At 39.3% G+C, this 27370-nt stretch overlaps 1 protein-coding gene across 2 annotated transcripts in view; it reads left to right on the top strand.

Annotated features, from left to right (window-relative positions):
* The window catches only part of Hbs1l (HBS1 like translational GTPase), a 67126-nt gene extending 41674 nt beyond the window's left edge, over positions 1–25452 (top strand). For both annotated transcript variants that reach the window (XM_013110178.3, XM_040758151.1), the window contains 13 exons: positions 2643–2902; positions 3316–3481; positions 6165–6282; positions 7581–7727; positions 9736–9810; positions 11685–11802; positions 12260–12328; positions 14275–14379; positions 17598–17688; positions 18013–18121; positions 21992–22092; positions 24121–24265; positions 24829–25452. In XM_013110178.3, coding sequence (XP_012965632.1) covers positions 2643–2902; positions 3316–3481; positions 6165–6282; positions 7581–7727; positions 9736–9810; positions 11685–11802; positions 12260–12328; positions 14275–14379; positions 17598–17688; positions 18013–18121; positions 21992–22092; positions 24121–24265; positions 24829–24840 — 1516 coding nt within the window. In that variant the 3' untranslated portion in view covers positions 24841–25452. The remainder of the gene's footprint in view (positions 1–2642; positions 2903–3315; positions 3482–6164; positions 6283–7580; positions 7728–9735; positions 9811–11684; positions 11803–12259; positions 12329–14274; positions 14380–17597; positions 17689–18012; positions 18122–21991; positions 22093–24120; positions 24266–24828) is intronic.
* Positions 25453–27370: the final 1918 nt, after the last annotated feature.

Genomic DNA, 27370 nt, shown 5'->3' with positions numbered 1-27370 from the left:
GGCGCCCTCTGCTGGCCTTTGCAGGCATTGCACATACTTGGAACATAAGTGCAGGCAAAGTATCCATACATATAAAATAAAAGGAAAGAAATTGAAAATAAAATAAAAATATTGCCTTGAAATTCTTTTAACTTATGTGTTTGTGCATTTGCATATTTGTGTGTGAGTGGATATGTGGATATAATGAGTGTGATTTTGCACATTTATATATGTGGATGTAGTAAATGTACATGTGTATGAAGTGTGTATGTGTGTTTGCACATTTGTGTGTGTATGTGTGAAGTATGTATATGTATTTGTGTGTGTGCATTTGTAAGTGTGTCTGTGAGGGGTACCTGTGAAGGCCAGAAGAAGACGTTGGAGTAAGCTACCCTTGGTTGCTGTTGGGAACTGAACACGGGTCCTCTGAAGAGCAGTATGCACTCTTAACCATTGTCTCAACATTTGGGCTAGACAGCTAGGGTTCATGCTTGCACCCCCGGCACTGCGATTACAAATAATGTGCTACCACATCAGCTTTTAGGTGGGTGCTGGGGATCCGAACACAGATCCTCATTGTACAGCAAGCTCCTGAACCCCAGTAAGCTATCTCTCTAGCTGAATAAGATGGTTCATTGTATCAAAAACACATGTAGTTAAGAAGTCCTAGAATTTGGAGTATCTAAACAAATGGCTAAGTCAATGTTGTAGTAATTGCTATTTTAAAATCAGTTCTAGAATTGTAGTTTTTACTAGAGAAGGGAAGTGAGTTACATGTGTCTCGAGTGAATTGTAAAATATTAATATTTAGCATCTTTAGGATTGTTCAGAGTTTCTGTTCTCTAGGTAGCACTTCTGCTGGATGTGGTGGCAAACACTTGCTGTCCTAGCACGTTGGAGGTGGAGACCAGAGAGTCAGGAGTTCAGGGTCATCCTCAGTTAGATAGAGTTCTGGGCCAGCGTACACTACACAAGTCTCTGGCCTTATAAAAAAACCAAACCAAAACAAAAGTACTACTTACAAGTTGTGTATACTTCACTTACCAAAGCATAAAGGAGGGGAGAGAGAGTCATCAGATATTAACAAGGAAGACTTTCATTTTCAGTATTTTGAAATACAGTCTCAGGAACCTTATTTTGTCTCCCTTTATAATAATCTGTGGTCATGGGAATATGTATCCCCATGCTAGTTGGGGAAGAATTTTAGTGATCTCCCACTGAAGTGTTTGGATTTCAAAACAAGATTTTATTCACTCAGTGTCAGGTTCAGTATGGGAAAGAGCTCAGGCCTAGGAGGCAGGGTCCCTCCAGTGTGTGATGGTGAGACGGAACTCAGACTGTCTGTGGTGATTTTGAGTTTCAATTCTACAGGTTTTCTAATGTCCTTTCTTTCTTAATTAGCGTTGAGCAGATGCAGACACCCTTTTTATCCCTAATGTGTTAAGTTATATTTAGCTCTGTTATGGGAACCTCTTGTTTTTTGGTTGAGGCAGGGTCTCACTATGTAGCCCCTGGCTGTTCTGGAACTCACTATGTAGACCAGGCTAGCATTGAACTCACAAAGATCCACCTGCCTCTGCCGTCCGAGTGCTTAGATTAAGGGCGTACGCCACTCTGTCCAGTTAAGGAGACTGTGATTGAACAAAACAAATAAAATATACAACCCTTACATTAAGATCATGTGAAAAGTTTCAGAAATCATAGCAGCCAGCAAATAAAGTTAAAGTAGTATACTGTATTGGAAATACCCACAGAGCTCCTCAACCAGTTACTGAAATACTGGATGAAGAGATGAAGAAAGAGCAGTGTTCAGGGTATGAGTAACTGGTGAGATCCATGTCAATAAAGTATTGCTTTTATAAAATCCAAACTTTGAGCTAGTTGATCACACATTGTTAGTATGCCATCATAAACACACCTGATCCTGTTCATACCACAGCAAATACACCTGAACTTGATTGATCGTGCTAAGTAAGGTCAGTATTTGGATGTGAGAGTGTAAAATATACATTGATGATTCTTTTTTTCTGTATATTTGTACACATGTATTCATTGTTTGGAGGGCACTCTGTTTTGCTAACATTGAGGATTGTAACGTAGATAGCCAGGCAGAACTGCTTCAGCATCGCATGTAGGACAGATGCTCTCCACTTAAAATCGTTAGTTAATACCGTGCAAGTACCCAGCTCAAAGAAAGAGTACTCCTTTAGATGTAGAAATTAATGGTCTCACTTTTGGAAAGTTTGGTCACAAGTAAGAAATCACAGGAGTTTGTTAAGAAAATAATATTAGATGAGAAAGTGTCTGAAAACAATGTCCCCAACTTAATCTTTCAGTCCTAAGGGCTGCTGTTGGTCTAGGCCCAGAGTGGTCATTTTCAGATCTTAGAGGCATTTAAAAGTTTACGGTAGCAGCTTCTACCTCAGGATGTGGAAGTGTTGCCGTATTCTACCTGACAGTGCGCACTATCATACCTGGCTGCATCCTAGGATTCCAAGTCTGCATTTTGGGGATTGCCTCTGGCCATTTTCATTCCCACCTTGACAGACTTGAATCACTTAGCTGAGATCCGGAGTATAAGGGGTTAAAGTGACATCTCCTGACACAGTAGGACAGGAGTTGAAATGGCTTCCTGACATTTCTTCCTGTTCTCCTTTCTGTAGCTTAACCTCTGAGAATGGAGTTAGTCTGCATACTCCTCACAAAGGACCCCCTGGTGACGATGGCAGCATGGCTTCTAATGTTCTTGAGACCAGCACTCCTAAATCTGCCCTCCTACCTCCTTCCATGCAAGCATCAGAAGAGCTGAGTTCAACTCCAACACCAGTGAAGAAGTCTGGCAAGCTGAGGCAGCAGATAGATGTGAAGGCAGAGCTGGAGAAGAGACAGGGCGGGAAGCAGCTGCTCAACTTAGTGGTCATTGGTATGCCCCTGTTCTGCCCTGTTGGGAGCTTCTGCTCCAGGCTCACAGTGTCCTGGGGTAGCATAGACTAAAGGCAAAGAGGCATTGCATCATAATGCATCCTAGCCGCCCTGGGTGAAATGACACCACGTTACCAAGGAGGGCATCAGACTTGGCTTGTGGCATTTTTCATTTGGTGAACACTTTGAAAGTGGGAAGTATTAAAAAAAAATGGGAAAAATTGCCCTCTTTAAACCAATGTGTGCAACACCCCTCCCCCTGACACATACCCTGTTTAAGTGTTTAACCTTGATAAAAATGGTATTTATACTCCAAATACTGCCCTGAGCTATTGAATTAAAGTCATGCAATGCCTCAATGTGAACAACATCTGAAAATGTACCTAGTATTAACCCTGAATCAATTTTCCTTAGGTCATGTTGATGCTGGGAAAAGTACTCTGATGGGCCATATGCTTTATCTTCTGGGTAATGTAAACAAAAGAACTATGCATAAGTATGAGCAAGAATCTAAAAAGGCTGGCAAGGCTTCATTTGCATATGCATGGGTCTTGGATGAGACTGGAGAAGAAAGGGAAAGGTAGTCCTTGTTTCAAAATTTTCAGTTTAAAATGATACAGTCCTTTAACATGAGTATGCAATGTGTGTTGACCGTGTAGAAGATACAAAATGTGGTAGAGAAAACTTAAAAAGCTCTTTGCTTTGTACATTGTTCATGCTTTTCTTCTGTGAGAATAGATTAAGAATATTTTGTCTAAACCCGACAACAAAGACCAAAACCATGTACCCAAAGCAGCAGATCCCTGAGTTGATCTTGCTGCATGGAGAACTCCCTCAGCCCATCACACTGTCGACTTTGAGGGAAAGTTGGATTTGACTCAGTCCTGTACCAGGTTATAAATGAAAGGTACAGAGTACAACTCTACTGCCTATACTCAGAGTGCCCAACAGGCCCAGAAGAGAGGTCTCCACAGTTTCTAATTCATGTTCTATGTTCTCATGAGACAGTTCAAAAGGAAGCAAGTAAATCTACCTAGTCAGTTATTCCTTCTGTCTGTCTGTCTCAAGACTTAGTTCTCATTTGGGTGGATTCTAGGGGAAGGATGTAGGTAATCACATGTCTCTGGCCAGAGAGTAACAGTATGCCTTTTGAAGTATTTTAAAGCATAAGTGTGTATCATACTTAAGGCTATCAGAGATGGAGAAGCAGAGGCCACCTACATAGAGTGAATTGACAGGTACATAGCAACTAAGTCAAAAGAGTGACTACCACCCTATGAGGCCCTGTGGAACCTCTTCTAAGTTAACAGTTTGGACATCTCTGATGGCTTTAATCTGAGTATGATTAGAGAGTGTATCTGGGTTTGCAGACTTTCCTGTGTGTATTCCTTTCCCTGCAGTCCTCTACATATAATGTGGAAGTCACTTCTCAGTAAAGCGGGCTGTATTAATGTTTAGTGCTTTTCTCATAAGTTGGGTATTGCATCATCATGGTCTTTCTCCCTCATGTTATTGTAAAGCTGCTTTCTATCCTTCAACCTGTTACTTACCATACTTTGAAAAACAGTGGAACTGCATGTGATGTCAGTATCAGAAGCTTGAGTAGTCCCCACTTGTTTAATAGATTATCACGTACATGGCTTTTGTTTTCTTTATGTAACCTGACTATGTGGATTTAATAGACTGAGAAGAGTGTAATTGAAGCTGGAAGGTCTTAGATAAATTTGCTTAATTGTGCATCAGCATTGAGCTACAAGTGAGCTAATAATACACGCATTCCTATTATGACTAAGCATTTAAGTTTTCTGGCTGTAACGTCTGCTTATTGCAGTGATATTGTGGTTGCTAGCTTTCTGTTTCTTACCATATTATAATTTAGACTATTCCTCCATTCTGTAGATACCATAAGTTTTAGAGTACATATTAGAAGTTTTTTTTTTTTAGTTCATACCACTGTCTATTCCCGAATGACATTTTAAAAACTAGCATGTTCTACCATGTTAACATGGTAGTAAGTCTACCATGTTAAATATTGCAACCAGTGTTGAAGAATGGGAATTAATAAGCCAGGTGACATTTTCATATCCCATGAAAGGGTGTGAACCCCTAGGTGTTGTAGAACATAAGCAGGGTTAGGCATCACTTTGGCAAGCTGGAATGGCTTGAGGGAGGCCACTTCACTATGCCATGGTAAACCTCTAACTTATTGTAGTGTTAGGACACTTGCTATTAAAGGAAGACTGGATTTTTTTTTAAGTTTGAATGTTCTAGAGTAGTGTTTCTCAACCTTTGTAATGCTGTGACCCTTTAATACAGTTCCTCATGTTGCAGTGACCCCCCCCCAGTCATAAAATTATTTCATTGCTACTTCATAGCTAGAGTTTTGCTAGTGTTATGAGTTGTAATGTAGATATCTGATATGCGACCCTTGTGGGGGTTATGACCCATAGATTAAGAACCTCTGGTCTAGAGCAAACCTAGTTTATCACCCAACTGATTTCTCCCCTTTAAGTTTCCAAAATCACATGACTGAGGGCTCTTGTGGCCATTCCTAAGGATATCTTATAATTGGAATCTTTGTTTTGTAGCTGAAGAGATCCTGGTTTGATCTCGTAAGAAGGCTGAAATGGACTATGATGCAAATTGCCATTTATCTCTCTTAATTTTATAAAAAATTGGGCATCTCTGATACCTCTTGTCTTCAAATTATAGCTATTGACCAACTTTGCAAGTGTTCTGTTTATTTCAAAAACCAGTGACATGAACAGAGCATTAGAAGAGATCATTTTTTTTTTAAGATTTGTTATTCTGTATACAGTGTCTGTTTGCATACTGCCCAGGCCAGAGGAGGGCACCAGGTCTCATTGCAGTTTGTTGTGAGCCACCGTGTGGGTGCTGGGAATTGAACTTAAGACCTCTGGAAGAGCAGCCAGTGCTCCTAATCATTTGTCTCATTATCTTTTCTTCATATGTATTTATTTTTCTCATCTAGAGATGTGTGTGTATATAGCTTTCATTGTGTATTTTAATTTCTTGCAAAACATTAAGAAAATGGGCAATACCTGTCATTTTTATTGAGTTTGCTATATATACAACCTTGGTTTCATAGCACACAGGAATAATGGGTTACAGCTGATATTTCAATTCTTTGTTTCATTATGCAAAATAAGTATGTATTGTCATTTAGCCTGTTATTAAGAAGTGTAGTCCACATCACTGACTATTTATACAGTAGATTTTAACCATCTTATGTTTTGTTTAAGGGGAGTAACAATGGATGTTGGCATGACAAAGTTTGAAACCACAACCAAAGTTATTACATTAATGGATGCTCCGGGCCATAAGGATTTCATTCCCAACATGATCACTGGAGCAGCCCAGGTACCTGCTGTCTTAGCCGAGTGTGCCATACTCAGATTGTCTGTCTTAGCCGAGTGTGCCATACTGATTGTGCCTTCAGTTCTTGACGGCCATCCAACTTGCAACTATGCGGTTAAAATAGAAAGTTTTACTTTAAGAGCTTAGAAAAAAAATGAGATATATTGTATTTTTCATGACCTGCTTATGTGTGTCATCTAAGCTTCCTGCCATGTTACAGCTGCAGAGGTTAGCAGATAGGAACTTTAGTGTTAAAATTGTGGCGTACACGTGTATATTTCTTGATCACCCCCACCCCTTTATTACTAAGATTAAAGTCTAGCATGATAATACATACTTTAAAGTAGAATTAAGATAGAGTTATTTGAGTAAGTAAAATAGTCTATGTCGTCCCACCAGACAGAGTACCCAAATGCTACTTTTGTTGTTTCGGTTTTTTAAGACTGGAACTTGCTGTGAGTTCAGACTAACCTTCTGTGTAGCCCAGACTTTATGAGCTGCGTTTCTACCTTCCATACTGGTGTTATAGGTGTATGTCACCATGCTGAGCTTATGGGTGCTCAGTGTAATTTACATGATAAAGTTCTGTACAGAATGTGGTATTATTATAGATTCTAGACTTTATGACCATTTCATCTCCCATATGTATGGTAAGGATCATATGATAATCTTTGTGAAATTCTCTGTAAACCAGACTGTATAGAAAACAGCAATAAAACCTGTCAAACAATTAAAAAGCTTTTGTGGACTGTACCAAGTGTCACTCTAGCCTGAGTATCACTGAGGACAGTTACAACTCTAAGCAAAATCTGTCTATAAGGGAAAATGAGCAGTATTCTTTGAAAAATATCCAGACAAGACATTGACAGAAATAATTGATAAGAATGGATCAGGAAGAGCAGCGATGGGGCATAGTTTTTTTGTTTGTTTGTTTGTTTGGTTGGTTGGTTGGTTTAGTTTTTTTTTTGCAAAATTTTGTAAACTGCTTTCCCAAGATGGAAGTAGAATTGCACAAACAATGGTTAACCCAAGACTCATGGCAGCCAGAAGGCTGACAGGGAACATGGACTTTTTCTTATGGATTTGTGTATGAAAAGAGAAATGTCTAAGTCACCAGGTAAGGGCAGAGAACTTTGTGATACAAGGTTCTTTTAGCAAGCTGCCTGTGGTGGTCTCCCATTTGGTTGGTGTTTGGTTTCAGGTTGGGGTCATATTATAGCCTGCCTTTAAATCTGACCAGGTGGTTCATTGAGCACCCTGCCCTTTGCATGATTTCCAGTTGATTCTTTCTCCTCCCACAGGCGGATGTAGCTGTTTTAGTTGTTGATGCCAGCAGAGGAGAGTTTGAAGCTGGGTTTGAGACTGGAGGACAGACTCGAGAGCATGGCCTTTTAGTCCGATCTCTTGGAGTGACACAGCTTGCTGTGGCTGTCAATAAAATGGATCAGGTAGCTAAAGGACTCTGAGAATTTGTTTCAGATGTTGATTAAGATGCTATTCTGGAGGCTGGAGAGATGGCTCTGGGGTTAGGAGCATCTGTGGCTCTTTCAGAGCACCTGGGTTTGTTTCCCAGCCCCCATAGGGCGGCTCACAACCAGGAACCGGTAACTCCTGTTCTAGGAATCCAACACCATCGCCTGGCTTCCTTCTACAGGCACTAGACTCTGTGGTACCCATACATACACGAGGCAAAACACTAGTGCACATAAAATAAACAAACCAAAAAAATGTAGATGACTACCATTCTGCACATGTAGATGCCCACAGATGGAACTAGTATGTATTTGATTAATCTCGGTATCATATCAAGAAAAACAAATTTTCTATCTCTTAATTAACTGAACATGGTATTATTAATTTTTAAGCAAGAACATCTTATTTTCAAAATGACTTTTTGGAACTTGAAATTTGTCAACTACACAATAATACAGATCATTGTAAAATAGAAGAATAAAGCTATTTCATTGTATATATGCCAATTTTATCTTTATAGATAGGAGTTTTCATTTTTCCTCTCCATCACAGTCACTGGATTATATGATTACTCTCTTTGTAAACTGTTGACAACATTCTAATGGATGTTTTCTTGGATAAAGAACTTTTTTATCATTTTATTGTAGGCTATGTTAATATGATTCATTAAAAAATCTAATTTTGAAGATTTCTAGTTGTTTTGTGGATAAATGTGAGTGTATATGGCTTGTTCCCTGGGCCTTAGGCCATATAACTTTTGAAACCTGCTAAATGTGATGTGAGTGCGCCTTTGAGAAATGTGCTGATTATTTACCCTTGGCTCATGTAGTGTATTTATGACCATAAACTTGCAAATCAACTGTTATGAAAATTTTATTTTCTATTTTGATATATAGAACATATTTCATTTGTTAATTTCATTGTTTTATGAATAGTAAAGATATTTAAGTATGTTTTTCCTTTGAAACTTACTTGTATAGTTTGCTCATTTTCCATTTTGGTTATTTGGACATACACATATGTATTTTACTCATGTTTAGGTATTTTCTTCATCCTAGCTTCTGATAAATATGTATCAATATTCTCTGTTCTGTAATTTATCTGGTTCTATAATACATGTAGTATAATTTTTTCTCTAGCATTTTTATATGAAAATTTCAAACGTGGAGAAAACTAGAGAGCTTTTTGGGCAAATACTCATATTGTAGTATACATAAGATTCTGGACTTTATTGCTCACACTCCTCTTGTGGTATGTGTTGTAATTAAAGAAAAGCAGCACACAAGAGAAAGATGCCATGTGCCAGGATTCAAGCAGAGGGTGTTTGTTTGTTTGTTTGTTTGTTTGTTTCCTTAGGGATGGGGATCATAAAAAAGGGAAAGGGAAGAGGGAAGACAAGCCTCTGGAGACAGGAGCAGCAGGAGAGAGAAGAAAAGAAAGAGGGAGGGAGGGAGGGAGGAAGGGAGGGAGGAAGAAAATGAGGAACAGAGAGAGGTAGGGACAGACAGACAGAGAAGGATGGGTGGTGGGCAGGACCCCTTTAAAAGGGAACATAGTGAATGTGCACAGGTGGTGCTCTTAGTGGCTGCAGCTGAGGGCATCCTGTCAGAACCCCAAGGACAGGCCAGTACAATGGTAGACACTGGTATACATACACCTAAATTTTGCATATGACCTGGAGTTGACATTCCATACTTGTTTAGTATGATTGGCTGAGGTGGGTACTTTTATTTTAATCTAATGTTTGATGAAAGCATGATTTAATAAATTACTTTTCTCTACAAATTCAAAATCACTTTTAGCATAACTAGTAGATCCTAACTATAAGAGATTGTTGGCTTCCTGTTTTAGTTTTGGGTCATATGTGAGTTTTAATTTTAATTTATATTTTATATATTTGGCTATGTACATTTTATTATAGAAATTCTGATTTTACATGTCATTCTCATGCATAATTCTAAGTATAAATTGGATCTTTATCAGGTAAATTGGCAACAAGAAAGATTTCAAGAGATTACTGGGAAACTTGGGCACTTTCTTAAGCAAGCAGGTTTTAAGGTATGACAATTTTAAATTAGTTTGGTTATTTCTCTACGTCATTTTGCTGATAACAGAAAATAAGCTAATATACTAACATTCTTTTTTAGTCTTTTTATTTTTAATTAAAATATTTCATCATTTTCCTTACCCCCTACTCCTTCCAGCTCTTCCCATTCCTCTTGTTCACTCTCAAATCATGGCCTCTTTTTCTTCGGTTGTTAGTTTTGATATATTGATATATATAACACACACACATACGTATATATACATAGATGTGTCAGTACAAACTGTTGCTTGTATGCATATGATTTCAGACCTAACTCTTTGGTACTGGTTAATCACTTAGGGACTCATCCCTGGAGAGGACCACTTTTCCCCTCCCTCAGCATTCCTTAGTTGACTATTCTCTGTAAGGGTGGAGCCTTAGACAAAGACTTACTCTTCCATGTTAGCGTGTCTATTGGCTCTGTCATTGCTGAGGTCTTGCTTTGGCATACATGTTATTGATTATCATGAATGTAATTTCCCTATCATTTGTAGAAGTCAATATTGCTTTTTTTTTCTCCAACTTTGAATCTTTCTGTCCCCTCTTCCACCATGTTCCTTGAGCCTTAGGTGTGTGGGGTTATGTTATAATGTTATAAGTTGGAGCTAGGCACCCTCAGTCACTTGTTTTCTTCACTTGGATCATTTGTAACTTTTGTAATGGTCTCTATCTGCAGCAAGGGGAAGCTCCTTTCATGAGGTTGAGAAGCTACAGTTATCTATGGATAAAAGAATAAGTATTTAGAATGCACTCAGGAAATACACTGGTTTAGTAAAGTGGCAGCGTAGGTTCTCCTCTAAGATCCATAACCTCACTAGCTATGAGTGGTTGGATAGTTTTCCAATAGCAGGCATGATTTCTCTCCTGTTAAGCAGTCCTTGAATCCAATTATATAGCTGTTGATTACTGCTAAGACATAAGTACCACTGTTGCATCTTTAGGGTTCTCTTCCCATGCTCCTCACTGCTATGGTTCAGAGGTGTCTCAACTGGGTAGGACTGTTGATTGCTTCCCTCTCTTGATAGCTTGCTAATCCACAGAGAGGAGGCTTTAAGGACAAATCCAGTTCAATTCCTCCTAGTCCTGTGTCTAATGTGTGTGGTGTCTTTAGCGCTAGGCTCTTAGATGTAACTTCTGGGAGACAACCAATGGAACAGAAATACCCCATATTGCTTAGACTCTCTTTACCAACAACTTGAAAGGTATTTTTTTTTATGTCTAGTACTGGCTCTTTTATGCCTAGTCTATGGCTCTTACGGTCGTATTATTGCCCCAAGTGCCATAGCTTCATTAAAACTATATGTTTACATATATACTTACATGTATTATATGTAATTTTAAAAAATATGAAATAATATACCTTATGACTTAATCCATAAATCCTTAGTGTTATGTATACCTATTCATTCCTTTTCCTTCTGTATTGACATTATCTTGTTAAGTATGTTAATTATATTTTTCTTTCCAGTTCCTCTGGGTATATGTGTATGATATATTCTTTAAAATGTGCATATATTGAGTATTTGGCCCAGGTTTTATGTAAATAAGAGATTTTTTCGCCCTACCACTTTAGATAGTTAAGTTTAAAGAGGTCGTAGAAAAGAATTTATCCAGTAAAAACCTGTAATATGCCTACATCAGTGAGTAAATGTGCTTTAATATTTAGAAGAAAGTTTCCAAATTTCCCCCAAATAACCTCAGGGCTATGCTTGGCTGATTGCTGTTACCTTCTGAGAAGTCTGTTGCTGTTGTGCACGGTTGACTCAGTCAGTAGTAATGATGGGTCCTTGCCCTTTCTGCTTATGTAATGCTCTAAGTAAGTTTCTACCTTCCATCTCGTTAATAGGAGAGTGATGTAGCTTTTATCCCTACGAGTGGTCTCAGTGGTGAAAATTTAATCACAAGATCACAGTCAAGTGAGCTCACCAAGTGGTATAAAGGATCGTGTTTATTGGAACAAATTGGTATGTACACTGCTGCCACGCTGTTTTGATGCGCTATGAACTTGATAGTAATTATTATTTAGAGTTCTTTATGAGAGACAGAATGTATATGAAAAAGCATAGGAACTAGGCTCTCAGTTTTGAAATCATGTGTACTATTTAAAGTAAAACTCAGTGCTTTGAAGTTACATTATGAGGTTATAGCCAACCTTCCCTATCTGAGAGACTAGCTAGAATTAAATGAAGTGATATGTGGGAAATAAATATGGTTTATAAATGTAAAGTATATGAATGACAGTCATTTACTGTTAGTAATAGAGACAATGATGGGCACACTTGAGATAATGGAAAAATAATTATTTTTTGGGTTTGCGGGTGCTGGGAATCAAAACCAGGCCCTGTGCAAGCTGGGCTCTTCTGCAGAGCAATGTCCATAGCCTCATAATTTAAACTGAATTTTTTGCCCTTTTTCTACCAGATTCCTTCAAGCCACCTCAACGGTCCATTGACAAACCTTTTAGATTATGTGTGTCGGATGTCTTCAAAGGTGAGTGTTATGCGGTAGAGTTGTGTACTGTGCTGACCGTCTTCTCTTTGTGTCTTGTGTTCTTGTTGTGCTGTCTTTGGGTTCGTCCCCTCTGCTGGAATGTAAGGATGAGCAGCAAACGTTCACTCTTACCTCACATGGCCCTGTCCCAGAGAGCCCAACACCCTACAGTGTACACACCACTTCCCACTTCACGTTCACCTGAAAAGAGACCTGACCCTAAGCAAACTGGGTAATTCATCACTTCTTAACATCTAGAGTAAGGCGCTGGCAAGATGGCACACTCTCTAAAGGCATTTGCCGCCAAGCCTGACAGCTGTGTTCAGTCCCTTGGTCCCACATGGGAAAGGAGACAATCGACCCCTGAAGGTTTTCTTCTGACTGTCACACACTTGCAGTGCAGCGATTGAGCACACACACTCAGACACACAAAATAAATGATTTTAAAACTAGTAAAATATGTATATATTTAAGGTCCTGATTGGCTCCATGTCTGCCCGTTAATTTCCATGCTTTAGTGTTCCTTTCTTTCTCTGCCTGCTTCCTACCCACCTGTGTCAGTCTGGGGAAGACACAGTATCACATAGACAAATCAGAACCATTAGCTGTGGTAAAAGACTAGTGATTAAGATACCAGGAAACCTTGTACTGTAGAGCTGGGAGGCAAAGTTTCAGGCTGATGGAGAAGGTGTTATACTAACTTAAAAATATGTAGAAGGCCCTATCTAGAGAACTATAGAAAGATAGTAGAATGGGAGATATAAACCAAAGTATACAGCATTGGTAGATTGGTATAATTGATGTTATAAAGATATCCTAAGTCTCCATTATCACAGAGAGAAGAAGGAGTGCATTTGCACTGAACAAACTTTACCCTGATTCTGTGCCCACCCACACAGGCACCCACTGTATTCCTTACCCCAGCCTGCACTGGTATCCACTGTTACAGTGTTTTCTCTGCCGTTTATTTTGTGACCCCTTGAAGACAAACAGAGTCTTAGGCATCTGCAACATCTGGTCCAGTACCCCACACAGTGCACATTTAGTAACTGAATGTCAGCGGAGGGATGGGATGGAACTGAAGTACCATCATGATTAGTCTGCAGAGAGGTGGTGGTAGAGGGAATACACTTATGCTTTTGAAATGCCCATTATCTGTGTAAAACATCCACCAGAAGCAGTCGCTTTCTTGTAGCTGGGGTTTGATGACCTCCTGCTCGCTCTCTGGGCAGATCCCAGCTTCTGCTCGCTTGTTCCCTTTAGTGTATCCTGCTGAGGTAACACACACTCTCTAGTTCTGACTCCTGCTGTACTCAAATTTGCATTCTTTTTGATGATGGTTGTTGTCATAGACTTTTTTCTTCCTGGTTTTTTTGACCCACTTTCTCCTGTCACCTCGTTTTTGTGACCTGCCTCCTGGGTGTGTGGGCTTCATTTTCAGATTCTGAAATAGTGTTCTCATGCCTCATTTCTCTTCTTCTCATGCTTTTCATGAAGTAATGTCCATTATTTCCCCCCTACTGTCCACACCTTGATGCTTCCCACTGTGGATTCTTAGGCACACAATTTTTCTGTTTATTTACATTGCATTTGTAGCTCTTGCTTTTGTCTTTCTTTACTGGGCTAAGTTTCTTATGGAAAATGACCTGTTTCCTTCTCCTGCCCCAGAGCTTAGCAGAGTGCCTGGTATTTATTAGTCATTCAGTAAACATTTGGAAAGGAATGAACCTTCACTTTTTGTAATATGAATAATTTTATTTGCAGGGAAAACTGGAATGTGAAGTGAATGTGAATGAATATTTGGTAGAGGTATTAAAACTTCTAATTTGGCCATTGCTTGGTGGTTAACTCCTGGCCTTTTGTGATTATGTAGGGAAGAAATATCACAGTATTAATTATCAGGTAACATTACTAAGTGCTTCATATGATGTTGGTATGTTTTGCAGATCAAGGATCTGGCTTTTGTGTGACTGGTAAGATTGAAGCTGGTTATATCCAGACTGGTGACCGACTGTTAGCAATGCCACCCAATGAAACTTGTACGGTAAAAGGTATGACCAGTGTGCAGCATGCTTTTGCTAACAGGCCTTAAGACAGCAGGTTTCTTCTTCAGTAGTTTGGTTATAACTCTGGAGTAAATATCCTCTTACTGAAATTGTGACTCACTGTCAAAATGATACTGACTGTTGAACACTAAAACATGAAAACATTAAACGATTTCTTTTCTGTTGTGGCACATGGCAGTGTGTACATATAACATTTTAACCCTTAAGACTGAGCCAACCGTGTACATACCAGACAGATACTTATAAATTTATAATTTGTAGAAGAAACTAAAGAATCCGTCCTGATAGTGTAGCTAGTCAGTAGCAGGTAGTTTGTCACCATGGAACCCATATTTCAGAATCAATTAACAGCTTTGATCGTGATACCTTTGATTTCACCCCTCACCCCCATGTTTAAGGTAAATATAGGAAGGCATAAGTAAGAGACCAACACAGAAGCACTCAATATTAAGGAGAAATAGAGCTAACTTAAGTTGCACCTCCACTGTTTCAGAAGTGTACTGTGTACAGGGTTGATGATTGTTGATAACTATTTCCGTCTAAGGTTTAGCCTTTCGTGTGTATGTTCTTATCTAAATTTAGCTTATAAAGTTCTCAGTTCTACTCAGCCCTAACCTGACTTCTAGTTAATCTGTGACTTCTGGGTAAAATGGAAGATGTTTTACAATAGAATAGTATCAGTTACAGCAGGTGTAAGCTGAAGTATATCCTATTGGAAATGTTAGCATTCCAGTACACCCCTCTGTTGCTCATTTAGTTTGTGTTCATAGTTGTGCTTGGCAAGTTTATGAATTTGAATGTGCGTTTTAAAACTTTCAATTTTAAAAGTCTCCTGCCACGATTTGCCCTTCTCCTCCTACCTCCATTCCTTCAGGTGGTAGGGATTGAATCCAGATACCTGCTAGGTGGAAATACCGCTTGTGCTCAGCACTTGGTATTTGGATATAGTGTCTTGCTACATAGCTCAGGATAGCTCTGTAGCCTAGGCTGGCCTTATGTCTGTGACCTCTTGCCATAACCTCTCAAGTGCTGAGAGTTCATGTGTGAGCCACCAAAGGTTTTATGAGAATGGCAAAATATATTTCCGTTTGATCCTATTTTTCTTGCCAGCCAGAGACCATGGCATGTCTGGGTAGGTGAAAAATAATATGTACTCTGAGAAGACTCACTTTCCATAGCTCTGGTGTCTGCAAGTGCAGCTCTCTGCTTCTGCTTTTGAGGCAGAGAAGACCTGCAGCACTGGATGCAGAGGCAGCTCAGCTGGTGAAGTGTTTACCATGCCGGCAGAAGAACTGAGCGCAGCCCTAGAGCCCACGAAACAGAGGCTGGCATGGGAACTCCAATCCTAGCCCTGAGAGGCGGGCGGGCAGGTGGGCGGGCGGTCTCTAGGTTTCACTGCAGCTAAACATGTTGGCAAAGTCCTGCCTCAAAACAAAACAAATCAGCATGAGATTGTTGGTGCCTGAGGAACAACAGCTGAGTTTAACCTGTGTCCTGCATGTGCGTGTGCGTGTGTGTGTATATCCACCCACCCCGAAGAACTAAAACATGCAGGAAATACTAATTTCTGTCTGCCAATGAGCTTTTTTAGAATAAACTAAAAAAGTTATTTTTCGGAAGCAGCAGCTGAGGGTTGAGAATGTGGTCCTAAAATGACTGCAGGCCTGTGGTCACCCACGTTCCTCCCTGCTGTGTGCGTGCCTATCCACTTGGAGCTCTGAGCATTTCTCTGGGGGTCGGTTGTTCAGAGATGCTGCTGACCTGAGTCTTGCCTGCTCCTGGACAGTCCGAGCCCTCAGCACTGCCCGCTGCTTTTGCAAGTTTTGCCTGGTGGATCTTTCTTTGCTCTAAATACACAAGGTACACCTGTGATACTCTCTATTACCCCAGGAACAAAGGCTTGACTGTCATTAGGTAGCAATTCCAAGACAGCAAATTTAAGTGTAATAGGTGTGACTATAATTCCAGCCTTTGGGAAGCCAAGGAGGGAGGAATACAGTTACATCAGGGCCATTTTAGACCACATTGTGAGTTAGTTGGTGACCACCTGGGATGTCTGAAAAAAAAAAAAAAGAAAAACAAGTGTCTGGAGTATTAAAAGAAAGAAGAAAAGAAATCCTGCTTTTGTAATGTCTAACCAAGGAGAAAGCCTTTAGAAAATAGATATGGGATAAAACATGGTTGGGAGAAAAAACAATAAGTATTTTTGAAAATTGATCAGTAAATATGAAAAGCTCTTTAAAAATCTTAAGCCAAAGGCAAGTCTTTATTGTATTAGACCAACTGCCTCACATTTTCAAGTCCCCATTTCCTAGTAGATACAAATATGGCCATTTTTTATTATAGCTAAAAATTAAATGTCACATAAGGGGGGAAAGTAGAGTTTTATAAATAAAGGGATTATAATTTATTAAACATATGTCAGTCCAGAACAGTTCTACCATGGCTGACCTTTATTGGAAGGTACAACTCCCAGTGAAAAGTAATTTAACCTATAAATCTAACCCATCAAATAAAATAACGCAGGATTTGTTTCAAAAGCAGTGGAATAAGGAAACTAAACACTGTCCTGAGGATTTGTTCTTTAGGACTGTTTAGAGGTGAGTGTGTGTGTGCGTGCGTGCGTGTGTGCATGTGTGCGTGTGTGTGTGTGTGTGTGTGTGTGTGTGTGTGTGTGTGTGTATTTTAGGGGGTGTGGTGATTTTTAAGTTAAACTGTGTCTCCTGTGCTGAGTCATGGTATACAAACTCTGAGAAGAAGTTGCCTTTGAGCAGGAATAGTTAAGGGCCAGATGAAAGGAAGGGCAGGAGGGTTCAGAGAATACAATATTACCAGTTGCCTTGCCAGTCCTGTTTATGAACTATTTAACTGTGCCTGCACCCATTAATATAGTAGCAGTGTTTGAATGGAGTCTGCTGGGAGACTTGCTTCGTTGTGTAAGTGAGCTTGAAATATTTGGTTAAATGGCAAGAAACGGGCTTCCTGTGGGCACATACCAGCCACCGTGTTTTAGGGTGGTTCTCTAGCGCGTCAATTCCACAGAGGAACCTTGCTTCCTCCACACGTGGTTCCGCTTCTCACCCCTAACCCATTCAAACTGAAAATGATGAGTACAGTGATGACTGCACACCACCAGACTCTGGGCTGTTACAGCTCCGTGCAGAGATGTTTCAGTGCAGGCTTTGGTTTTTACTCATTTCCAGGAATCACTCTGCACGATGAACCTGTCGATTGGGCAGCAGCGGGAGATCACGTTATTCTTACTTTGGTTGGGATGGATATCATCAAAATCAAGTGAGTAAGAGAACACGTTTAAGCAGCCTTTGAATCAGATAAAGGATATCAGGGTACATGAGTTTTGCAATCCACTAGTTCTGTTTCAGCCAGAATGTTATTTGGCCAAATATAATTTTAGCAAATGCCATCTAAATGGAGTAAATTCATGTTGACACAAACTTAGCATGTGCTTGAGATGAAAGCTGTAATCCATGAAGCTGTACTTCTTGAGTGTGGGGTGTGGTGTCCTTAGAAAACATTCTTCTTTGCTTACTTGTTTTAGTTTCTTTCCAAGTGATCTTTTTCATGCTCATTCATTAATATTCTCATTGTCTGTTATAGTGTTGGCTGCATATTTTGTGACCCCAAAGAACCTATCAAAGCTTGCACTCGCTTCAGAGCCCGGATCCTCATCTTCAATATTGAAGTTCCTATCACTAAAGGATTTCCTGTAAGTTTCCTATGTATCGTCCTTGCTTCTATGAACTTGGGGAAGTCCTAATTCACCTTAAGATGTGCCCATTGTTTCAAAGGAACACCTTTTCTAATTTAGAAAAATAAGTTAGAAATTGAAAATATTTTTTGTTTTTTATTTTCATTCTTTTAAAAATATATTCTATTATTTATTTTCTGTGTATGGATATTTGTCCATGTGTATGCCCACATACATGTGTGCCCACAGAGGCCAAAGAGCATCAAATCCCCTGGTACTGAGTTGTAGGCGATTGTGGGAATCAAACCCAGGTCCTCTGGAAAAGCAGTGTTTTTAACCCCTGAGGCACCTTTTCCACCCTTATTTTGATTCCTGAGTCTGAGAACTTTTTCAAGAGAAGAATCATAATCAGTGATTCAAATTGATGATAATATAGATTTTCTGAAGAAAATGATAGACTTTTTACTGGGTAGTAAAGCTTACCTGGCATCTTAAATTTAGGTGCTTCTATTTTGTTTAGTATACTTATTTTTGGTATTTCAGAGTATAAAGGTGATAGATCAGTTTTAAAGATTAGGCAGCCACACAAATACAGAAAATAAGGAAACTGTTTGCATAATCCATAGCTATCTGCTGTTTTGACTTCATGTGTTTTCTTGCTCACACACTATCCACCTGGCATGTGTGCACACTGAGATTTCAGGTGTGTCCTGAGCTCTTGTCACATTTGATAAACTCTGACCCTAAATGATGTGATTGCTCTACAGGGCGTCATTGACCAGCTTACTCCTACTTCACTGTGGGATGAGGAGATTTTCATAGTGTTTCTAATCCCAGAAAAATGTTTCTTGTAGATATCTCATTTCACATATAATTTTCTTCTCATAGACTTAAGACTACACTCATGTAGTTCCCTGCATTTATAACTTAAGAGACTCCTTTCCAATTGGATCATGAGTACAGACACTTTGTAACAGCAAAAAGTGTGTCTTGGGGCTGGAGAGATGGCTCAGTGGTTAAGAGCACCGACTAGTCTTCTGGAGAACCCAGGTTCAATTCCCAGCACCCACATGGCAGCTCACAGTTGTCTGTAACTCCAGTTCCAGGGGACCTGACACCCATGGCAAAACATCAATGCACATAAAATAATTTTCTTTTTAAAGTGTGTCTCGGTGGATTTGAATACTTTTCCTTTGAAGGTAAAAGTCATTTTCACCGTGCAATGTTCTTGTTTTTATAAACTCTGGAAAGCCATTACTTACACATATATGCACTATTTGTTTTAAATTAGCATCTTATTCTAATCTGGAAAGATAATACGACCAGAATTTATTCTCTTTTTAAAAAGTATTTTACCAAAAGAGTTCTTATAATTGAAATATTTCATTATTAACCATTTCAGGTCAGCAAGTAGGCCCCAGTCAAATGCCTTAGAATGAATGGAACTGATTCCTAGCAAGCAGGGAGGTTGTTGTAACGTGTGTTTACATATACAATAATTAGTATTTACCAATGGAGAGGCGTCAAGAGGGCAATGTTTACTTTGAATAGTACCACTATCTTCTTGCCTATGGTAGTTTCTTAAAAATAAGCATCAAATGAAGCTTTCAGCTACTCTAAGAGATAATTTGTGATCAGGAAAATGGCTGTATGTATCTACTGTAGTAGGAACAAAATTAAGAAAGGCCTTCTTAAACAATTAACATTTTACTAGTGAGCACTTACTTCTGCCAATACTACATACAGAGTATGTGTAAATTTCTCTTAGTTGTTAGGACAGCTATATACTTTTAAAGAATAAATTATAAGATTGAGTAAATTGTAATACATATTTTATTTTTATTGTAGTTACTGCATCTAAGAAAATATACATTGTTAAGTGTAATTCAGTACACTCAGTATTGATAACCATCTTTGCTGTCCATCTCAAGAGCATCATCACCCCAAACTAATCCTGCAGCCATTGCTCTGAGTAGAATTGAAAAGTATATCTCACTCTCTTCGTGTTCTACAATAAAAAAGTAATAATAACTTTTTAATTTTGGAGAAATCCAGTTTATTTTTTCTTATCAGTGCCTTTGGTGTTCATGAACTCGGGGATAAAGATGATATCCCAAAGTCTTTGCCTAGGCTTTCTTTTAGAGCCCTGTAGTTTACCTTGTGCGGTTGGGTCACCAGTCGACTTGTAGTCGGTCTATATGTGGTGTTGGGCAAAGCTTCATTGTCATTACATTACATTTGCTCATCCAGTTTCCTACTACATCTGCTGAAAAAAGAGCCTGCTATAGCCTTAGTAACCAGCATAGGCACCTTTGTTGACTACCAAATGACCATATATTCACTGGTATTTTTAATAGGCTACTTAAGGAAATGTACTTATTTTGTTGCCTAACATTGTAGTTTCATGAAACATGATTTGGTTCTCACAATTACCCATGAAGTCAAGTTCAATCCCTGACACCCTTTTAGACCAGTGTGTTTCAGATTTCAGAAATGTTAAAGATTTTGTTAGAAAGCTGACTGCACACATGCTACACCCAACACCATGTCTGACACATACTTTCTCTGTCCCGTAACTTGTTAATGTTAGTGGCACATGAAATACACAGAACTGAATTGCCTCACATCAAGTCTCTCTGCTTGGAAGAGTCTGTATAATAGAGTTGGGAGAAATGCTTTGAGTTTTCAGAATTGTGAGGAAGACATTGTGGACCTTGTTGGCATTGTCCATATTTACAAACCAAGTAGAGACAGTTAAGCCAGGACCCATTTTTCATCACTTTCACTGTGAAGCATAGTATACTTTCAAGTTGACACAGTGTTGCCAATTGTTTTAGATTATGAATGGGTTTGATTTTATATATATTAGTTAAGGCATCAAGAAATAGAGTATACAGTATTTATACAGTAAATTCCCTTGATTGTAAATAGATTGTTTCACTTATATTCAACAGGCTTTTTTTGTTTGTTTGTTTTACTTAATATATGACACAGTGGAGAGAGAAGGAAAAATCAAATGTAGCCCCATATTTCCACAACCCATTTGTTAGCCCTGGTGTTACAGCTCAGCAAAGAGTAGAGGGAATACAGTGGAGTTCATGTGCCTCTTTTCTTTGATGTTTGGTAGGCCGTGGAGATGTAGTCATGTGTGCAATGAATATAGGGAATCTTTGGACCTGAAGAGATGTTTCTTATTTTCTTAGTCTTGCTTTTATATTACAGTGTACAGTTTAAGACCATTGAATACGGATTGCTTCTTACCACTACAACATGCTGTGGCATTCCTCTGCTTGGGAGTTACTTATTTTGAAATCTTTGCATTTCACATCATTACATCACTAAATACCATTGAAAAAGAAAACAAGTTTAGCTTTTTGGAGCACTGGAGTTTCAGTGTGCCATTATTGTTTTTCGTATGGCTTTCAGGAAGTTCCCAAAGTCTAGGTTTGCACATCCACCCCCCCTCACCATCTTTCTTTCTTTCTTTCACTCTCTTTGGGAGTAGGACCCATGACCTAGTGCATGCTGTGCAAGCATTCTGTCCCTGAGCTACATCCCTGGCTTGCTTTTCTCTTTTCTGCAAGTGCAAACTATTGTGGTTAGAAATTCCAAATAGGAAGTGTGTCTTTCTACAACTAAATGGCACAAAATGATGCTTACAAACCATTTAAAGTAGGTCAGCGTTACTGCTTTCTGGGAATGTGGTTTGCTCTTCTCACACTGTAGACATACTGGTAGCACACTCAAAGCTTGTTATTTGCTGGAGAGTCCTTAGGAAGTGACTCTAGCCATGTGATGAGCTGAGTGTACTTAATCATGTGCCAGGAGGAAAGGCTGGAGCTACTGTTGCACATAGTTCTCAGTGTTTCCTGTTTTTGTCTGCTTCAGGTGCTGTTACACTACCAGACCGTCAGTGAGCCTGCTACGATTAAACGATTGATTAGTGTCCTAAACAAAAGTACTGGCGAAGTCACAAAGAAAAAGCCTAAGTAAGTGTTTCAATGCAGAAAGCATAAACACTAACAATGTAAGCAAATTCCTTACAGATAAGCCCGTCTGTGTGCTGAGTTAAGTGGAGTCCAGTTTACTTTTCTATCAATTGCTTTTTAGTGACTAGATTAAAAACTATATATAAATAAACATTTAGGGGGTGGAGAGATAGCTCAGTTGGTAAAGTGTGTGCTTGCTGAGTTTGAGCCTCAGGGCCCATGGAAAAAAGCTAGGTGACCTGGGACCCGCTTGTAATGGCAGCATCCAGGAGGCGGAGCCAAGTGGATCCCTGAAGTTCACTGGCCTATCAGGCTAGCATAATTGTCAAGAGTTCACGTCAAAGAACAAGATGAACAGTGCCTGAGAATGTCATCCAAGGCTGATCTTCACCTTCCCACGCATGAACACCTATGTGTGTATTCACCTACACATATATGTGCAGTCATACACACATGTGCAGTCATACACACTCCTGCATAAACGTTTACGCTCTAGTGTAGGAATAAATGTTAGATATGGTTAAAGTGATGTATGGTGGTGATGGGAGTTATAAATAAAAATACAAATATATACATATGGATCAAGCCACAGATATTGATGTCCTATGTTCTTAAAGATGGATTTTAATTTGTCTGCCACTTGTTCCAGATTTCAGTCTCGTGCTTTTCTTAACTTTGTCCCCTGCTCATTGAACTTGTTCCCTTGCCTGAGGAGAAAGTCTCTGCATGGTCTCTAGCACCTTACTTTTTCCACCCTGTGACATAATTGTGTTCATGTCCACATGGTCTTAAACGGAGGTGATTACTATGGTGTTGGTCTCCAAGCTGAGGTCTGTACAGCTCTTCTTTGCCTGATGCAGAAACTGAGTATACTGTAAATAAAAATAAAACTGCAAGTGCATATGCAAAACACAGACTCTTACTTGGTGCAGGTTAAAGGGTATCCTAGTTTGGTTTGGCTGCCTGCACTTTGGGGTTTCCCTCATCTTGAGCCCGTGGGGAATCCCACCCAAAATCCCCTTCTTTGCCGTTGAGGATTTCTCACTGTTTGCACCTGTGTAAGAGGCCCAGGATGCCTGATGGGTTAATGGGCTGGCTGCCAGTGAAGAGAACTGAAGGCAGCCTGCTCCTCAGGAGGGAAGGGCTGCCTGCATGTCTCCTGAAGGAGGCGCTTAGCTGGGGTTCGTAGCTTCTCACATCAGTGTTTGCCATGATGCTCTGGGAAACACTGTAGAACTGTAAGGATGGCATTTCTCACAGTCCATGTTTGCTAGGCTCTGTCATGAATGTCAAATGACGTATGTCTCAGCAATCACATGAAGCAGCAGAGTAACACAAAGCTTCCATGTGGCAGTAAAAGGCAGGATTCTAACCAATTCAGTATCTTACATAAATGTTCCTCTATGTGGGATTGTTTGTGTCTGGGTTGTACGACAATTTTTTGAAGAACTTTTCAATTGAAATGGGCTCATCATATCCAATCTTGAATCTCCCTGCCTGCTACAGAATCCTAGTGTAATATACCCAACATGTATGAAACCCAAGGTTGAATCATCAGAACTGCAAAACTAAATAAATACATTATAAAGGAGGATTAAGAGTTAATATTCTGATAATATTAAGCTTCAGTATCATTTACTTTATTAGATACCTAAACTTCTAGATTTCTTCAGGGAATGGTTGAGAAGCATTGATCATAATGGGTGTTTGAGCATTTAGGAGATAGGATGTAGTGGGCCTGAGGGGACAGAGGTGTGTCTTAAGATTGGTTCACACACACACACACACACACACACACACACACACACACACACACACCTACTTGACATCTAACTACCCTCGTTCCTTTTAGCCTGGAAAAATTAAAAGGCATATGCTTGCATTTAAAACATAAACACATGCAACTTTTTCTCCTGATTTTGGAGGACTGAGTTGATTTGCTGGTTGGATGTGAACTGGTCGCTTTTCCCGTGCTCCCTCATCTGTGTTGAATCATTTGTTCCTTCTTTGTCCTTCCACTGTTAACAGGCTGCTGACTAAGGGCCAGAATGCATTGGTAGAGCTGCAGACGCAGAGACCAGTGGCTCTGGAGCTCTACAAAGACTTCAAGGAGCTGGGGAGGTTTATGCTGCGCTACGGTGGCTCCACAGTAGCTGCTGGTGTCGTCACTGAGGTATTTGAAGCCACCGGCTGTGTCCATAGTTAATCTTGTCATCTTCACCCTTCAGGGTGATTGCAGAGATTTTATGGCTTAAGGAAGCACACAATATTGGAACAAGAAATTAAAATTTATATTAAAATAGTTTCTAAATTAGCAGAGGATGAAAGCATCAGATATATGGGGTCAAATAAATTGGAAGTCCTGGTTTATTTAGTAGAAGAAGCTATATTATTTTTATTTAAATTACTGGTTTTTAGTGTATTTGAAATAAGTCAGCCAAAAAATTGAATTAGTGTAGTTTCAGCATTTTCTTACACATGACTCTTATATATGATAAACTGCAATGACATTTTAAAGGAAATAGCCAGAACTGAACCGGGAAATTTCAGTAGTTTGAATTTTCCTCTACAGTCCCATAACTAATATGAATGTTTTATATGAAGAAAACACATAAGTAGTATGACAGGGGAAAGGGAAATAGTGAAGGAAAAAGAAAAAGTTTATTTCACTGTCCCTTGCTTTTGTTGTTCTTGTAAAGTGTTTAAAATGATAGTGGTACTTTGTTTTCTTTGCAGATAAAAGAGTGATGGGCCCACCATGTTTCCAGATGCAGTGAGACAGTCAGCCTCAGAGGCATCCAGTGGTGCAGTTATGGAAACAGTGTGCAGTTGATGATGTTTGGTAGACAGAGAAACTAAAGCTATAACTGGCTGCCAAGAAGTATTAATAATCACTCCTGCAAAAATTTTGAGTTGCCAACTGACAAAGAAAGGCCAATACTATACTTCATTTCAAAAGCAGTTTTTCCCTTTGGGGTGGTAGTAAATGTATCTGTTTTCCTGAGACTTGTGGGGATTATCCGAAGATATTTAAGTCATCATGAAATGGACTCAGCTTCCAGCCGAACCAAAACCGTCTTTGTTTCTCTTTTTGTTCTCCTATTCCACGCATGTTCTAAGGAAGGGTATCTAATGAGGCTCTTGATGTAGTCAGTCTTTGACCTGGTGCTTTTTTTAGTTAACACTAAGAAAAGATTTACTGACAGTAATAGTAAAGCTATTCTGTATTGAAAAAGAAAATGTCCTCACGTTCAACAAGTCTACCTTCAGAAGTGTGATTAGAAGTGACTGAAAGCTGTTCTTAGGTCACGAAGATATTATTTAAGTTGAAAAGCCAGCTAATAAAAGGCCTTAGTCTGAGCATGTTGTAAAAGTGTGTTTTATTTCTTAAACATTTATGAGGGAGTCTACCCCATCACCAGATGAGACCCAGGCACTGTGTGGGTCTTTTCACCTAAAGATTTCCTGACTGACAAGGTTTTTGCTTTTTATGATAATGGTGACTCAAGTTTAATCTTAGCCACTTTAACTATACCTTGGATTTCCTGTTCCTTGGAATTGATTACTGACCATATCTGGTCTTTTCTGCTGCCAGGCTCTGCTCCCTATGCAGAAGACCCAGGCTTTCCTTCAACATTTCAACAACAAACTTGAAGGTTTAGGATTTGTCCAGCCATTTCCTGAGTTCAATGAAAGTTGGGTTAGCTGTTGTCTTTAGCTGAGCCTGGGACTAAAGGACCCTGTATTATAGACTTCAGCAATTAGAAAAGGCACAATAGTGTTGGCATTCCAAACTCAATAGCTCATCTTTTTCTTGCTTTTTAGTTTATTTTTCTTGGATTTTGCTAGATTTTCTTTCTTTCTTTAATTTTTTTTTCTTTTTAGTCTTCTAGGTTCTAGAATTTCAGGTGTGTAACACCCCACCTGACTCCTGCTGCATGATAGAAGAATAGCATCCACATGGTCAGGTGCCAGATCCTAAATGTGCTGCTGGGTGGGGTTCCTAGGTGGCTGCACTCAGACCATCATTCTTTAATGAGAAGCATTTGTATAGGCATCAGCTGAGATGAAATTTGCTAAGATAAGAGTATTCTATTCATGTTACTCAGAAACTTTCTAGATACTTACGATAGAAAACAATCTTAAGTTGACTTGAGTAACGAGACATTTTGACTCATTTAATTGAAGCAGAGGTAACCCTAGCTTTGAATTAGACCAGGAGGGACACTTTTCATCACCTGTGCCAGGTCCCAGTCCTACTTGCCCTGCTTTGGCGTTTGTTGCCCCTGAGACCCATAGACTCTTCTGTAGTACCAGACTGTAGACAGGATGTAGTGGTTCTACACTGTGTTCTCAAACCCTCCATCCCAAGAAAGACAGGCCAAAAAAAAAAAAATGATGATGTTTTGGGGAATCCCTAGAATCATTGGCCATGATTGGAATTTTGCCTGGGACGTGTTCCCAGCAATGTGAAGTGACTATAACTCAAAACAGAGCTGAGGATTGTGGGGTCTGAAATTCAGGCTGCTACTAAGAAGTGGTTTGATACCATCCCATATATGTGTTATAGAGAAGCATGATGAAATTAACACTCCAAGAGTTTAGCATAAACAGGTAGTAATCAAATGAAAGGCTTTAATGACTTTCCTCTTCTGAAAATGTAAGTGTTCATCAGAATACCCTGGCCCATTGGTGAGTACCAGGCCAGCCCTTCCCTGTCAGAGCTGCAACCTCTCCACAGAGAAACCACCTTAGAATGTAAGTTAGTGACGTAAATGCTGTTGTAAATTAGAATTTTAAAAAACACGGTGAAATAAGTGAACTGATCTCAACTATGGAGGCATATTATGACCACATTATTTTGCTATTCTGACAACCATCACAAGTTTTAAGACAATTTTGATAAACTCTTAACTGAATTAATTAATCAAGAAGCAAACATGTAGTGAGACTTGAAAAAGATCATGAATTCGAGACTGACTTGAACTATATATATAGCCTGACCCTTATTCCACCCCAGAAAAATGCATAAGGAAAATTTATTAAATGATATAATTACAGATGTTTAGATTCTCATACTGTCTTTCACATCATTTGTAGAGGAATCCATTACAGAAGTAAAAAGAATGAACATATTTGCAGAAAGAGTTCTGCTAAAAGCAAAAACCTGATGAGTAAATACTAACCACTCTGCAGAGTTATATGCTTCAGTAGACATGGACGTAAACTTTTGCTGTAAAATGCCTTAAATAGTTTGCAGCTTCCCGGCTTGGACTGC

This window comes from Mesocricetus auratus, unplaced genomic scaffold (assembly GCF_017639785.1).
Source record: "Mesocricetus auratus isolate SY011 unplaced genomic scaffold, BCM_Maur_2.0 Super-Scaffold_100018, whole genome shotgun sequence".
Classification (NCBI taxonomy): domain Eukaryota; kingdom Metazoa; phylum Chordata; class Mammalia; order Rodentia; family Cricetidae; genus Mesocricetus; species Mesocricetus auratus.
Note: the sequence above shows the minus strand (reverse complement) of the source record. Positions and strands in the feature narration are given on the sequence as shown.